Source organism: Mytilus trossulus, chromosome 6, assembly GCF_036588685.1.
Source record: "Mytilus trossulus isolate FHL-02 chromosome 6, PNRI_Mtr1.1.1.hap1, whole genome shotgun sequence".
In the NCBI taxonomy this organism is placed as follows: domain Eukaryota; kingdom Metazoa; phylum Mollusca; class Bivalvia; order Mytilida; family Mytilidae; genus Mytilus; species Mytilus trossulus.
This window is the reverse complement of record NC_086378.1, coordinates 3,164,343-3,181,170: the sequence shown is the minus strand read 5'-3', so window position 1 is coordinate 3,181,170 and position 16,828 is coordinate 3,164,343. Positions and strand designations below refer to the sequence as shown.

The 16,828-nt window shown below is 32.7% G+C and overlaps 1 protein-coding gene across 1 annotated transcript; it reads right to left on the bottom strand.

Moving 5' to 3' along the window:
- Nucleotides 1-7,906: 7,906 nt before the first annotated feature.
- On the bottom strand, nt 7,907-15,298 carry LOC134720602 (uncharacterized). The gene is made up of 6 exons (XM_063582945.1): nt 15,162-15,298; nt 12,642-12,887; nt 10,636-10,902; nt 9,954-10,259; nt 9,397-9,672; nt 7,907-8,414 (listed from the first exon to the last, which is right to left on the bottom strand). Exons 1-6 carry the CDS (start codon nt 15,226-15,228, stop codon nt 8,065-8,067), a joined length of 1,512 nt encoding a protein of 503 aa, XP_063439015.1. The 5' UTR covers nt 15,229-15,298; the 3' UTR covers nt 7,907-8,064.
- Nucleotides 15,299-16,828: the final 1,530 nt, after the last annotated feature.

Sequence of the window (16,828 nt, the reverse complement as noted above, 5' to 3'; positions counted from 1 at the left end):
AATTTCAGTCAAATCGGTGACCATGAATTTGACAGCTAGTGACCATTTAAGGATTAATGCATTTTATTCTGTTTACTTATTATGAAAATTTGTTTTTAGACAGCATACATGTATTTACGAACTTAGCATCTGCTTACTATTTCATTAAAAAAAAAAAACAAGAACAAAAACAAAAACACAGAAAATACCAAAAACTAGATCAAGAAAAATAAAACCCGAAATCTTTTCTTTGGAACTTTTTTTTATTTCTATGTAGCAATGTTAGAAAACACCTTTATAATTAACTAAAGAATGTTTATTTTAGTAAACTTAGTTTTTTGATGTCATGACACGGGTTATGTTCTTTTCATATTTTCATGATGGTATAATACTAAACCCCAAACAGGAGGGATTGTGCCTGATATTCATATGATGAAGACATAATCTTTCAATCAGTTTAATTGAGGTCTGGAGCTGGCATGTCAGTAATTGCTAGTAATCTGTTGTTATTTATACATTATTGTCATTTTCTTAATTTTCTTTTGTTTCAGATTCTGTCATCAGACTCGGACTTCTCTTAACTGGGTTTTACTGTGCGAATTGTTGTGAGTTTTTTCTACATTGGCTAGAGGTATAGAGGAAGGTTGAGATCCTTTAAACATGTTTAACCCCGCCGCAATTTTTGCGCCTGTCCCAAGTCAGGAGCCTCTGGCCTTTGTTAGTCATGTATGATTTTTTATATCAGTTTCTTTTGTAAGAGTCGGAGTTTATTATGACGTCAATTATCACTGAACTAGGATAAGGCCGTTAGTTTTCTCGTTTGAATTGTTTTACATTGTCTTATCGGGGTCTTTTATAGCTGAATATGCAGTATGGGCTTTGCTCATTGCTGAAGGTCGTACGGTGACCTATAGTTGTTAATGTCTTTGTCATTTTGGTCTCTTGTGGACAGTTGTCTTATTGGCAATCGTACCACATCTTCTTTTTTTTTTTTTATAGAATACATATTTGTTAAGTGGCCAGCTGAATGACGCCTCCGTGTGCGGTAGTTTCCCATTGGTGGCCTTCAGTTGTTGTCTGCTCTATGGTCGGGTTGTAGTCTCTTTGACAGATTCACTATTTCAATTCTCAATTTTATTCTGTATAATTATCGATGTTCACTCTGTGCATTCTAGTACGAACGGCTTTGATTATGAACTTATGCTCTGTATCTTTAAATGTTACGTTTTTGCTGTTGGACCTGGTATTCGTGATGTTATGATTTATCTAGATGTTCATTTGTCTCTCTTCTATAATGATGGTATTAGAACATAAACCAGAACCTAATCTGACAACCATTCCTAGAAAACGTAAATTATTAATCAGCAAATGTCTGACAAAGGGAATTGAACACCATTAATTGTGTTGACATTATAATGACACTGTCTTCCTATGAATAGTATCTTCTTTTTGTTTAATTTATGTAAACACACACACCCACACATAGTGCATCATGGCATTTTATATTTTTATCGAGAGATTGTATTAGAACATATATTATCTGTACTGCTAGCTTGATTAAAATATATGACAGCCTTTCCAGGAGAATGTAATATTATTAATACAATTTGTCTGGTATAGGAAATAGTACTTGAGCAGACTATTAAATGTCTGACATCATTTACGTAATATGCCTCTTTACAGCATGCTTCAATGATACATCAATATTATTTCTGATTGATACCTACCCGTTTCATTTAACTTTAATTAGTCAAGAATCCAAACTTACAACACCATATGTCTTTTACCAATGTGCGAATTTACGTCATTTTCAATTAATTTGATAGTTTGTTCTTATATTGCACTGTTAAACATTTGGCCCATGTCAGCAAGAAGGGAGGGGGTGGCACTTCAAACATGATGTACATAGTCAAATTATGTATGTGTCTATCTCAAGTCAGGAGCATGTATATTGTGTTTGCCGTTATTTAATGTATATTATTTTTTTGTAAATTGATTTTATTATAATTAGTACCAGGATGATAATTTCATACGCCAGACGTGCGTTTCGTTTACATATAACTCACCAATGACGCTAAGGTCAGAATAGTTATTAAGCCAAACAGGTAAAAAGTTGAAGAGCATTTATGACCCAAATCCCCCAAAAATGTGCCAAATACGACTAAGGTAGTCTATGCCTGGGATAAGAAAATCCTTAGTAATTCGAAAAAATCATATTTTTATAAACAGGAAATTAAATAAGTCCGCTAGTTATATCATTTGAATTTTATCAAATTTTCATGTCATGTTCTTTTAAAGCCGACTATACGGTATGTTTTTGTTCATTTTTGAAGGTTGTACGGTTGCAAAGTATTTGCTACATTAACTTGATTTAAAATTAAGTGGATAGTTGTCTCATTGAAATCTCTTTTTTTTAAGAAAAACACTTCCCCTTTCCCACCTGATTTAATGATGCGATATTATTATGTTTCTCATATTTTTGTCCCCATGACATTGGGACATCAAGTTCCTTTGAAATATATCTAGTGATAGATAATTGGTTTTTATGTGGTTATTTCGATATCAGTGTAATATATTCTACATGTAGCCAACCAGAAAAGCTACAGGGCATGTGTATTTCCATTTTTTCATTTGAAGGTTAAGCACCAAACATTAATAAATCAATCAATCATAGATGTGAAAATTTAAAATTTGAATTATGTGATTATTATCACAACCAATCAGGCATAAACTTTACTTTTTTAAGGCTGAAGAAATTTGAGTGAATTTTTGATTTTGACGTATATGTGTTGGAAAATTGGATATGAAATCTGATTGGAATTAAGCCATACGTTAACACTGGTTAACATTATTACCAGCAATTATTTATTGTTTAAATGATGAACATTTGATGAGATGCTTTATCGAAATTTAAGATCACTCTCAGTTTTTGTCGGGGATTGTGTTGCTTAGTTTATAGCTAGTGTTCTATTTTTTTTGTCTTAGATATAGGAAGATGTGGTGTGAGTGCCAATGAAACAACTCTCCATCCAAATAACTATTTTAAAAAAGTAAACCATTATAGGTCAATGTACGGTGTTTACTACTGTTTTTCTATTTGACTGCTTAGTTTGTTGTCCTTTTAGCCACGGCTTTGTCGGTTTAGATTTCATCATTTACGAGTTTGAATGTCCTTTTGGTATCTTTCACCCCTCTTACTATTCATAAGGACATTCAATATGCATTAAAGTGAAACGTACTTGTTTTGTCTTATTTACCATACTTTGTATAGTATTATGACATAAATAGGCATCATTATACTAGAAATGATAGATAACTCTTAGAAAATCCGACCTAAACGTCTGAGTTTCCTCGCACTTAGAAAATATCACATGATTTTCAGATTAAAATCTATCTTGGTGGCTGTTTCACAGACTCAAATCATGTTCTCTTTGTCCTTTAAATTATACTCAACCAATCAATAACCTGCTATGCTGTGATCCCCAACCTCCTCCATAACACGTTTTGAAATTGCCATACTAATTGGGAGTTAAGCTAGCTTTAAAAACAGGTTCAATCCACCAATCTGTTTTTAAATGCCCTGTTTCACGTCAGGAATATGGCAATTGTTATCCCCTTTAAAAGTGTCCTGTACCAAGTCAGGAAAAATGGCCATTGTTATAATATTGTTCGTTTCTGTGTGTGTTGCATTTTAACGTCGAGTCGATTGTGTTTTCTCTTATTTTTGAGATATTGAGATAAGACGTGGCACAGTACTTGTCTATCCCAAATTCATGTATTTGGTTTTGATATTATATTTGTTATTCTCGTGGTGTTTTGTCTGTTGCTTGGTCCGTTTCTGTGTGTGTTGCGTTTCGGTGTTGTGTCGTTGTTCTCCTCTTATATTTAATGCGTTTCCCTCGGTTTTAGTTTAATTTGTTACCCCGATTTTGTTTTTTGTCCATGGATTTATGAGTTTTGAACAGCGGTATACTACTGTTGCCTTTATTTATCAAATACACCGTTTCTATGTATGATTTGTTTCTGTTGTTCTTCCATGTTTATGTTATTACGTTGTTTTCCTCTTATAGATGGCATGTTTCCATCGGATTTTCTTAGTAACCAAGAATTATTTTCTTAAATTCGATTTATTACGTTTGGGCAGCGGTATACTACTGTTGTCTTTATTAAGCAGCGGTTTACTACTGTTGCCTTGATTGAGTAGCGGTATACTACTGTTGCCTTGATTGGGCAGCGGTATACTACTGTTGCCTTTATTAAGCAGCGGTATACTACTGTTGCCTTGATTGGGCAGCGGTTTACTACTGTTGCCTTGATTGGGCAGCGGTATACTACTGTTGCATTTATTAAGCAGCGGTATACTACTGGTGCCTTTATTGAGCTGCGGTATACTACTGTTGCCTTTATTGAGCTGCGGTATACTACTGGTGCCTTTATTGAGCAGCGGTATACTACTGTTGCCTTTTTAAAGCTGTGATCTCTAACCTCCAACAAAACAAAATTGATGTTAAAAACTTTCTAAACAAACTGCTTTATTTCCGGATTATTATCATGTAGATATAAGAGGATTTTGTACTAGTTCCTGTAAAAGTCACGAATTTCATTGCTATATCTTTTTGTCCATTGGCAAATTTGATGTTGGTTTCTGATTTAATTTAGAAATGAGGCGATTTACCTCTTGATATATTTTATAGACTATCTATGATTATTCATGGGTTGAAAGGGTAATAATCATCCATGAGCACGGTGAACCTTAAGGATTTTCAGCATCGCGGGCATACATATGCATTTTATTCTGATCGCATGAAACCATACAAAATTAATCATAAATTCATGATTATTCTATCAAACAGTTTGACGTATGTCAGCTCAAAACGTCACCACAGCCAACATCTAGCAATTAAAATTAGTTTCAAAATTGAATTATAAAGTACACAGATGTTATGTACAATGCCTTTTCTCTCATTCTAATTAAAATACAGAACTCTAATTTCATTATAATCTACGAAATCAGAGAACTACGTTTAATTAGATTGACTCTATTAAATGAACAGGAAATATAGTTTAGGTCACGACTAGAACAAATTTAAAAGTAGAACTTTTTTATATCCTACATTACTATAGCTGCCGACGATAACTTTTCTATTATAATTTCTTTTAAAAGTAAGAATTTAAAATTGTATGACAAATCTGTTCAAATACTTGGAAAAAAGACAAAAGCGGTATGGGCTTTGCTCATTGTTGAAGGCCGTACGGTGACCTATAGTTGTTAATGTTTGTGTCATTTTGGTCTTTTGTGGATAGTTGTCTCATTGGCAATCATACCACATCTTCTTTTTTATAATTCATCTTTTTTTTCTTTTTTTTTGTAATTTGTTGCTTTCAGTCCTACAGTTGATTGTAGATAAATGCACATTGTGGTCTTAATGCCAAATATTAATAATTCTGGCTGATGGTATGATGTATTCGCAAGCTGATTACTACCAAAGGTCCTAACCGCAATTCCTACATAACCACTTTAAATTCGAAATCATGCCCCTGTATACTTAACACCAATCTGCAGCCATGACCGTAGTCATAACAGAGCCTGAAAAAGAGGATATTCGAGATACCGAACGTCCAAGACCCCCATTGGTCAAGGTCGTTAAGTTAAGTTGTTCTATCCGAGAAACCAACATTCTCTTCCATATCGCTACGCATTAGTTCGTCTTTAATATTTTACTCTATAAACATTATCAAGAATTATCTTATGTATGGTTTAAAAAAAGGTACAATCACAAAAATACTGAACTCCGAGGAAAATTCATAATTGAAAGTTCCTAATCAAATGTCAAAATCAAAAGCCCAAACACATCAAACGAATGGATAACAACTGTTATTTTCTGACTGGATTATTGGTAAGATATTTATTACTATTAAGTTTAAATAATACAGAGGTTTGTCCCATATTAACACATATAAATCTATCGAGGGAAGGGAGATAATAAAAACATATAGAAAACATTGATTCATTCGAGATAATTATAAAATAAAAAATTAATAAATAAAAGATATTAACGAGCATTTGAAAAAAAAAAAAGTGGACATTATACCGTTGTTATTTCCGTTTGAATGGTTTTACACTAGTAATTTTGGGGCCCTTTATAGCTTGTTGTTCGGTGTGAGCGTGTTGAAGACCGTACATTGACCTATAATGGTTTACATTTATGAATTGTTTTTTTTTTGGATGGAGAGTTGTTTCATTGGCACTCACACCACATCTCCCTATATCTAAGTATTGTTTTCAACAAGGAAAAAGTCAAAATGAAAATACAATTCATGGCCAATTGCATCCTTTGTTCAATTACTTCCAACATTCATAGCCGTTGTGTCTCAACTTTGAATGAAATAAAAAAAAAAGTGACAGTCTTTTCATGTGAAAGTCAGGTTTGTGCAGAAAAGAACGCTTTCTATTCTAAAGGAGTAGGTCTGGCAAGGATCGATTTTGGCCTCAAATTTTAGGTTTATCTGACGAAAAATTTTGACCACTTTACAAACACTAAAGTGTTTATTCGATTGTATTCAATTAGTTTATGTTGAAGATTTTAACTGATTAAGTCATTAAAAATTATCCGATTCAAGCTCAAATATGAAAAATATACATATCAAATATGCCGAAAAATGTCACTTTTCTGGTGTTTTTTGTCCAAAATGAAAGTGTTCATCCTCAACCTTTATATATGTTTTGTATTATCATCAACTACAACTAACCTTTCAATATTAAGGACGAACACGAATGCGGCCACTTTCGTTTGACACGAAAACCGTCTAAACTTTAACTAAAATGCTAGAATTTAGTAATTTATCATGACTTAATGGTGCAACTATCCGGTATATGTCCATTGTATTGTCAAAAACAGCCCATGTTTATGTAGCAGAAGCATTCCTCTGTCCAATAAATAACTAAATATTTACATTTTAACAACTTTGTAAAACTGCTATATTTTGGGGCCGAACAGGGGTCTTCTTGGACCTACTCCTTTGGGTTTTCTAATGAATTGAATGAAACGCAGAGTGCAATGTCCCGAATTGATATGCAAAAAAAATGATGTTCTTCAGGATTCGTAAAATTGAAATACATATATAATTTGAAAAAATAATTAACAGCTGATAATATGTTGTTTGCAAACAATCACTTTCTTTTCTTTATATAGCGTTTTCAGAAGCGATACACAGTGAATGAGTATTCCTTTAAAGAAGAAGGAGACTTTTCTTCCTTCTTTTTTTTTACCTTTAGATAAAAATTCCCCACCAATAATCAATTTAGATCTTGCCATGGGATACCGGTGTAGTCTATTGTTGTAGATTGACTGTTGAACTTTATATTAAATTTATGTTGATGCTTTGGGGTTCTCATTGACATGTTCTGTATATACAAACCATATAATGTATTATAAAAAATACAGTTTTTCATATTTTTATTTAGCTAAATTTAGATGAATTAATACAAAATAAATAAAGTGTAAAACTATACATTAACTCATCATAGATACCAGGATTAAAATTTCATATTAACGCCAGACGTGCATTTCGTCTACAAAAGCCTCATCAGTGACGCTCAAATCCAAAATGTTGAAAAGGTCAAATATAGTATGCACCTCTTTTCCATGTAAGGAGGAGGTTTCGGAGACATCTTACTCGTTGTAACCCGTCGCATTCAGTTGTGCCTGGCCCAAGTCAGGAGCCTGTAATTCAGTGGTTGTGGTTTGTAGCTTTCTGTCATATTTGTTTTTCGTTTATTATTTTTTTACACAAGTTAAAACGTCTGTTTCTCGTTTGAATAATTTTGCATTTGTCATTTCTGGGCTTTTGCTATTATGGTAATCATACCACATACCATTTATAATTTTGCAGGTTTTCTTTAAGATTGGTTTGAACGACATTTGTTTTGTTTATGTTAATCACTACTAAACGATAAAAAAAATAATAATAAAAATTCATTAGACATATCAAATTGTACTAAAAAGATAGAACAACGAGTACAAAACAGTTGAAATAGTGTGTGTTACTTCATAGCCTAAACTGCTTTTTAAACAAGAGTTTTTACTATTTTATGTTCACATATTTTCGTGACGAGGGCTCGTTTTTGTTATTATGATTAGCTATCTCTTGCTTTGGCTGTTGTAAGTTTACATAACCAGGATTAGTAAATGCGTTGGTGTCTTCTTGTTCTGAAGTACGGTAATGTACAACCGAGAAATAGCTAGTGGTTATATCATCATATAAATGTTCAACATTTTCGTGATCACCATTTTCTTGGATGTTTTTATGCTGCTGAACGATTGCTTTGCTTTGCTGTCGTTTTTTTCTACAGCAAAACCAACACGTGACTATACATATTAAGAACAGTGCTGCTCCTCCACCAGAAACTGCATACACTAAATAATCCATTGTTTCTGAAAAAAGTGAAGCCAATTATTAAAAACACTTGGATGATGCAAAACAGTGTGCTAAAATATAGAATTTCAAAACGAAAAGTCTATAAACAAATGGCAAAATCAAAATCTCAAACACACCAAACGAATTGATAACAGCTGTCATATTCCTGACTTGTTATAGGCTTTTGATGTAGAAAATGATGGAATAAACCGGTTTTTATAGCCAGCTATTCCTCTCACTTGCATGGCAGTCGTTTACAATTTCATTATATTGAGAACAATGTGTGAACAAGTAACAGACATAAAATGAGAAATATCTACATTTTTACTTTGATACTTAGGATATATGTATTAAATTTAATACTGCTTGCTTTTTGTTGTGATCGTTTCAAAGAGGGATTTGTTTAACGTTACATTCATTTCGACCTTTTGTGAGTTTGTCTTACTACTTTTGATTAGATTTGAATTAAATTGATACCCTGTTTCGACAATCGTGATATTTATTATTGTCATATGCATTCCCAAGATCAATCGACACCGCCCCCGAATATATCTATTAAATGGGAGTTTTCAAACAAATTTCAATAAAGGCAACAGTAGTATACCGCTGATCGAAATTCATTAATCGATTGAGAAAAAACCCAAATCAGGTTACAAACTACAACTGACGGAAACACAGCGCAAATACAAATTTAAACGTGTGTGGAAGAAGATGTCTACATTTGAATACTATATCCAGTATGCTTTGATCTGATAACCGGTTGTAATTTAAGTTCATCATCTTTAAATCAATCATTGTGATATGGTATTATTTTGTTTTTCGATGACTTCGACATACTATCTCTTCGAATTGTCATTCAATTATGTGTAAACTTTATTATGTCGCTTTAAACATTACTTGATTTATCAATTTTTTTATGCTTATCCCCAGGCATATTTAATTGCTTGCATACTAGTACCTGCAATTTCGTTTTATTATATTTACCGTTATTCTGTTTACCTTTTGGATGTAAAACGACATATTCTGTGATACATCCAATAGTGTTACAGATTTTTACTCCATACACTCCATAATCTAACAGCTGGTCAGCCTTTAAAACTGAAGTAAATTTGAATCTCAAATCCTCAACCTCTATCAGTTCCCATTGATTGCTGGTTCTGTTTACCCATGTGACGTTTGGTTTTGGATTAGATATCAAAGATAACTGCACAATCCATTCTTGTCCAAGTTTAGTATGTGTTTCGTTCGGAGCAATAAGAAGTTCTTTAGGCTTGCCTTTAAAATCAAGTTATTTTAATATCAGATAATTAACTATAACATTTTTGTTTTACTTCCAACAATTGCGCTTGAAACAATTGAATAATTGACATAAAGAAACGAACTCGCGTTAGTTAACCCTAGTCCTGTTAAGGAGAGAAAATCAGGTGCGCTGGAATAAAGTAACACAGTTAAAAATCCACCTAAGGTACACTTGAAACATTGGAGATAAGTCATCAATTGCACAGATATACATATGTTAAATGCTTTGAAAGAGAGAAAGGATAATAAAAACTTACACAATATAGTTAGTTGCACTGTCCTATTAGAACTCATACCAATACCATTGCTAGCTACTAATGTATAGTTTCCCGAGTTTTCACATGACATGCGAGGAAGTCCTAGTCTGTAATAACCTGATTCCCTGATTCTAGAACAATGTGCAGCTACCTGTATGTTAAGGTCTGAAGTGATTATTCGTATGCTGGATGTAGGATTGCTCTGGATGAAAACCAGAAAATTGAACTTGCCTTCCGGGAAGTTATAATTCCATGACATTGTAAAGTTAGCGTCAAATCGTATATAATCAGAGAAAGTCGGAGAATCTAACAAATAAAAATAAGTCATAGTTTGAAATCGTCTAATTTGTTGCTGAAATAAATATTTTACATTTGTTTTAAAAACAATTATCTTTCATGTCTAACATCATCATAGATATAAACAGGCATAAAAAAACGAACTCCGAGTCGAATACGAAAAGAGGGAAGATAGAAACGGACAAATGTATGATTAGGTTAAGAAACGTGTCCGGATAAAACATAAAGGAAGATATAGCTTTGCCTCTTCTATTTTGGTCCTACTGATTTTGATTTGCATACAAACTACTTAGTTATTTTTACAAATTGGCATACGTTTCCGTTATCTAACTGTTTCTGAAAGAAAAACTTATAACAGTTACTTCTGCATAAATGTTTTACTCACAGAGAACGTTTATAGTTATAGCTTTCACTTTAGTTTTTGTGGTTACTTCCCTGTGATTGGCGTGGCAACTGTACAGTCCACCGTTCACTCGTTTCACTTTGTTGAATTTAAGGTTACTCCATAGATAAGCTTTCTGCCATTTTTTGTTTGTCCAAGAAAATTTGCAACCTGGATTGCACTTTGCTGAACACACAAGAGAGAGTCTGTCATGTTCAGTAACATTGTAAACATCGCCTGTAGGAGATATCTGAACGTCTTCCGGTCCATCTGTAAATAAAGCATAAAACTTTATATAACAAATGGTAGGTTCTACTATAATTGATGTGTTGTTGCCACCCTGTTTATATTTTACAGTCGAAGCTAACGTATGGAAAGGGGATGGATATAGTTAACTCAGTAAAATAAACATTTAAAAACAAGATCAGTGCGTTAAAAGAGTGGCGAAAAATACCAGAGTGATATTCAAACTCATGGATAACAAATCAACTGCCAACGCCATGGCTAGAAAAGAAAAAGACAAACAGACAAATAATAGTACACAAGACAAAACATAGAAAACAAAAGACTAAGCAACCCGAACCCCACTAAAACTGTAATTCGTCATCTTGCCAGTTTTTGCAGGTTTATTTTTGTGAAAAAAAAACCCCTGACACATATTATTGACAATTTTATTGAAAATTCATTTCATATATGTTATATCGTCTGTGTTTTTTTAATAAGTTATTTTCGCTGTACGCTATTCTTTGATATGGACGATACAGAATTAAAAACTTAGTTTAATTAATTACGTTAGCAGGGAGTCTACTCAAGATTCATCATAGATGCTAGAATCAAAACAGGAAGGAGGTCAAACTGAATTACGTAGGACTTTTTGAATTCCGTTCACTGGATATTCTGATGATTTTTTTGCACGATGCACGTTTCATGCTTATCTTTTCAAAAATATTCATAAGAGAATGGTCCTTTGTCTTTTTATTCAATTTCTTCCTTTGTTAATCTATTTTTATCAATTAAAGATAATTATGGTACGGCGTGTGATAACACTTGTGTTTATATACTGATTACAGATACAAAATAGGAAGAGGTTCTCTAGTTTAATTTTCAACACACTTCCATAAGTACCAATATATGATAAGTAGATGTGGTGTAATTGCCAAATGAGACAACTATCCATAAAAGATCAAAGGAAGTGGTTGTCAAGTGTATATGATGGTCCTTCAATAATAAGTAAACATTTAACTGCATGTATTGTTTTATCAATGCAACATATTAATATATTAAACTTTTGCAATAATGAAAACCGGTAATTGTCATAGATACTAAAATCAAGTACAAACACACGACAAATAAAAGGTTATTGCCATAGATACTAAAATAAAGTACAAACACTCGACAAATAAAAAGAATGAACTGTAGATGTGTTTTGAATATTGAGGAATTTGGAGAAAAAAAATAATGTTCCTATGGCATGTTATCAGAATGGCATGAGGGGTTTTGGTTTCATGAAAAATATTTAAGCCTTATGATTGAAGAGACAGATCATACAGACCCTATTTTTTTGGATTCGAGCGTTACTGATGAGTCTTTTGTAGACGACATGTGCGACTGGCGTAAATACAAAATTTAGTCCTGGTATCTATGATGAGTTTATTTACAGACATTTAAAAACAATTTACCCATAATACTTATACTTTTTGTATCAGTGAATTATGATAAGGGCATACTTATGTGCAATCCTTTTTTTCTAAGAAGATTTTTTGAATGGTCCCATCCCTGACTTGGCACACATATAAACAAGAGGAAATGATATATTAAGCTCGTTTTGTATTGCAACCTTACTACCGAAACTTTAAGGTATAAATATCTATAACGACTGTGCAGTACGCATTTGCATTTATCAAGCATTATGGATAAACTCATCATAGATATCAGGATGAAATTATCCATGTTATATATTGTGATATATTAAACCAAAAATCAACATTCATATACAAATTAAAACTCACAATGTGGGTCTAATGTCAGCTCGTTACTGAAATTCGATTTTACGCCATTCCAATTAGTTGATTGGCAATATACTTTTCTTCCTTTATCCAAATGGGTGACATCTAAAAAGTTATCTCGAGAGTGTACATTTCCGTAGAAATAAGTATAAGTGTTGTTACTTTCATAAACTAAATTGCATTTAAAATGTACTCGCTCGCCAACAAACGGGTATTTGTCAAAAGATATCCTTGGTTTCAACAGTCGACCTGAAAACATAAAAAAATAATAGCACTTAAGATTAAGACTTTTTTATGACACTGAGAGAAAGTAAAATTACAAAATACAACACTGAGGAAGTATGATACTCAGGTTGTGAAAGGACAAATAATCTTCATTTGAGATTTACTAGTTATCAAAGGTACCAGGATTATAATTAACTACGCTAGACGCGCGTTTCGTCTACATAAGACTCATCAGTGACGCTCATATCAAAATATTTATAAAGCCAAACAAATACAAAGTTGAAGAGCATTGAGGATCCAAAATTCCAAAAAAGATGTGCCAAATACGGCTAAGGAAATCTTTGACTGGAATAAGAAAATCATTAGTTTTTCTAAAAATTCAAACTTTTGTAGACGCGCGTTTCGTCTACATAAGACTCATCGGTGACGCTCATATCAAAATATTTAACGATATATAAAGGTATTAATATAATAGTATTACACCGATGTTTACACGATAAATTGAGCCGACAGTATTTAACCGATGTTTAAAACTAGTAAATCAATTTGGACGAGATAAATAAAGTTAACAACACAAAGGCGGAATTCGTATTAACTCCATGTTCTCATCAGCGTAGTGGTCAGTATATCAGTACCGAAATAATTTGTGAAAAACCTTTAGAAATTTAAACAAAACGAAGGTTTCAAATCTCTCAGGTAAAATCAACCGTTGAGAAACTTGGTTTTTCCTGTAAGGTTCTTTTTGGTTATATAGCACTTCAACTGCTTTCGGTTCTTTTACATCATTCACTTTTGGCTTTTACCGTTCCTGATGAAAGTAAACTAAAAAAAAAAGCGCTTCGTATTTATGATATTGATTAAGTGTTGTTTTTATATTTTGTACGAGTTTTGGCTTTCGAATTGGTATCTACTGACTCTATTAATATTTCTGAATATATAAATACTTTTTCTATCTATCTTCAGCTTTGTTTGGTTTTCTTTTTTCTGCGATAGTGCATCTTGATGTTTTACAAATGCGATCTGATAACGTTAACTTTGTGCGTTACGATTGAAAATTTCCAAATGTAGAGACACTCTTTTGTTATTTTTCTTGTGTTCCTGATTTTCTTTGAGCAAAATTTGGTTTTGCAAGTAGTTACCAAACTAAAAAAAACAGTTTCTTGGGATTTTAAACTCTTGTCCTTTAGTTCCGTTTTTAGCTGTCAATTTTTTTATTAACTTTTTCTCTAACTTTGACGTTAATTCTTGTCAATAGTAGAAATAAATTTTCTATAATCAAATTTAGCTGTTTTAGAGCGTGGATATACTGATAGTTATCAAAAGTACCAGGATTATAATTTAATACGCCAGACGCGCGTTTCGTCTACATAAGACTCATCAGTGACGCTCAAATCAAAATAGTTAACAGTGCTTTAGAAACGCAACACTCATTTTGTTGATTTGTTTTACCAAATCTTTTTTAATCTCTTACAACTACTTTTTATGCTTATCATGCTTCTTTCTCCTTACAAAAAAACAAAATCTGACTTACCTGTGGTTATTGAACATACCGAATTTTTGAAGTCGCACAAATTTCTTAAAGCGAAATGTTGGTCCAATGAAAGATCGTTTCAGTTTTTTTCAATCCTTTGCCTTACTTACTTTTTTTTAAATGTTGCATCTCCATTTTGCCAAGTCTATGAAAAAAAAAACACAACAAAGAACTGAATTAGCCCTTAAGAATACTGCAAACATGAAAACATATATGTGCTCCAACCATACCGTATGACTTCAGAAACTCGTTATACTATCCTTCCGACAACGATACAAGAAGACAATATTTGTTGCTGGCCATCAATGAACAAATCAACAGTAGTAACAATGAAACATCAACAGAATTTGATTATGCAACGACATTTGCCAATCATGTTTACGGTCGCAACGTCAACTGCTTACCAAATTGCCGAATGCCATTGAGTACAGAGTCATGCCATACATGTTTCTCATGAACTGCATTGCCAAAGAACTGACTGAAGGAAAACCTGTAAAGCCCTCAAGTTCCAACCGCATAATTGCCAAAACCAATTAATGATTTGAACAAATGTAAAACAGAACCCCAAAAAATGTCAGACAGAATTTGTTGACCTTTCTGACAATCATTTTTGCGTTAGTACCAGGCAGTCATCGCTTTTGACGTTGACACATTCATTCAAAAATAACACAAAAATAATCTTGTGTTGCGTTTCTTAAGTCGATCAGTATATATAGATGCCTTTAAAAGTGTATGGTATTGAAATATAAGTTTCAAAAATTACGCACCTGAAACAAATGATTGAATCAGTAGAAATCCATGGACACCGATAAAAAATACCATCATGATGTTCATATTTTCTGATGTAAATCTTTGGTTATCTTTGTTTTTTTTTTTTTTTTTTTTACTTTAAATAAAGCTTATAGCTGTTTCTCAAGCAGGAAGCTTTTAGAAGTGGTCTCGTGTCATTTCTTTCCTACCATTTGTATTCAATGAAATTTAGAGGGTCCGCCCACTTACAAACCACTTGTTTGAACGATAATTGATTTCCGTTAAGTCATCTTTATCTTAGTTTTTTCTAAGTACATATGGATTGAAACTTGAACGAAAATAAACAACATACTGAAGCATTTGATAAACCTTTTTGTAAGTGGTCTTCAACTCTAGAAACCCATTTAAGAAAAATTTGAATTAAAAATCACGAAAGGCAAACCATTCGTAACCACACATCAGTGGTTGTCGTTTGTTTATGGCGTTCTAAAGTGTTTCTCGTTTCCAGGCTGATTTTTTAGATTTAGAAAACCATAACATTTAAGATATCAACAGATTCGTATAAACTGATAACTAATTAAATAATGGCCAGTTTTCATGAGCAATAGCTAAAATTGGTAATGCCAGCTAACTCCTAAGCGGAAATGTGTACTAGTTTAGAAAAAGTGAACGTCACTCTAAACTCCGAAAAGAACAAACAAAAACAAAATATAAGACTACCAAAGGCAAGAGATTCATGGCTTAAAACAGGCTCTAAAACATTGTGGGGTTTAAGAATTTAAATTTGTGTTCTACAAGAGAGATAAAATATGCCAAATATCTATCTTTCTGCTTACCCATATCGGTGGGGTTCTTGTTGCTTAGTCTTTAGTTTTCTATGTTGTGTCATCTGTATTATAATTATTTGTCTTTTTGTTTTTCTATTCTTAGCTATGGCGTTTTCAGTTAATTTTCAATCTATGAGTTTGACTGTCCACCTGCTATCTTTCATCCCTCTTTTATAAGTCGACAATAAAATAAAAACGCCGTGGCCATAAAGAAAAAAGACCAAAGGATACCCAACAGTAAACAAAAACCACCACAGGAACTAAACCTGTGGAACAGAAACCCTATCCAAATCCGAGGGTGATCACAGGGTGGTCAAGTAGTTAGTAAGAGTTCATAATAGACAAATCTATTCAATGACTTGAAAAAAAGACAATTCTTTTTTCTTTTTTTTTTAAATTTGATACTTTCAGTCCTACAGTAAATTGTAGGAGATAAATGCATATTGTGGTCTTAATGCCTTATATTAATAATTCTGGCTGATGTGTATGATGTATTCGCGAGATGATAACTTAAAAGGCTCCTCATGGAAACTCCGTCAAAGTCCTCTTTAAATCCGAAATCATATACTTAACATCAATCTGCAACCATGACCATAGTCGTAACACAGAGGATATTTGAGATACCGACCAAGACCCCCCATTGAGTTGTTCTAGCCTAGGAACAAACATTTTTTTCAGATCCCTACGCATGTGTTCGTCTTTGATATTTTACTTTATAAAAATTATCAGGAATTATCTTATATATGGTATAAAAAAGGTACAATCACAAAAATACTGAACTCCGAGGAAAATTCAAAAAGGAAAGCCTAATCAAATGTCAAAATCTAAAGCCCAAACACATCAAACGAATGGAAAAC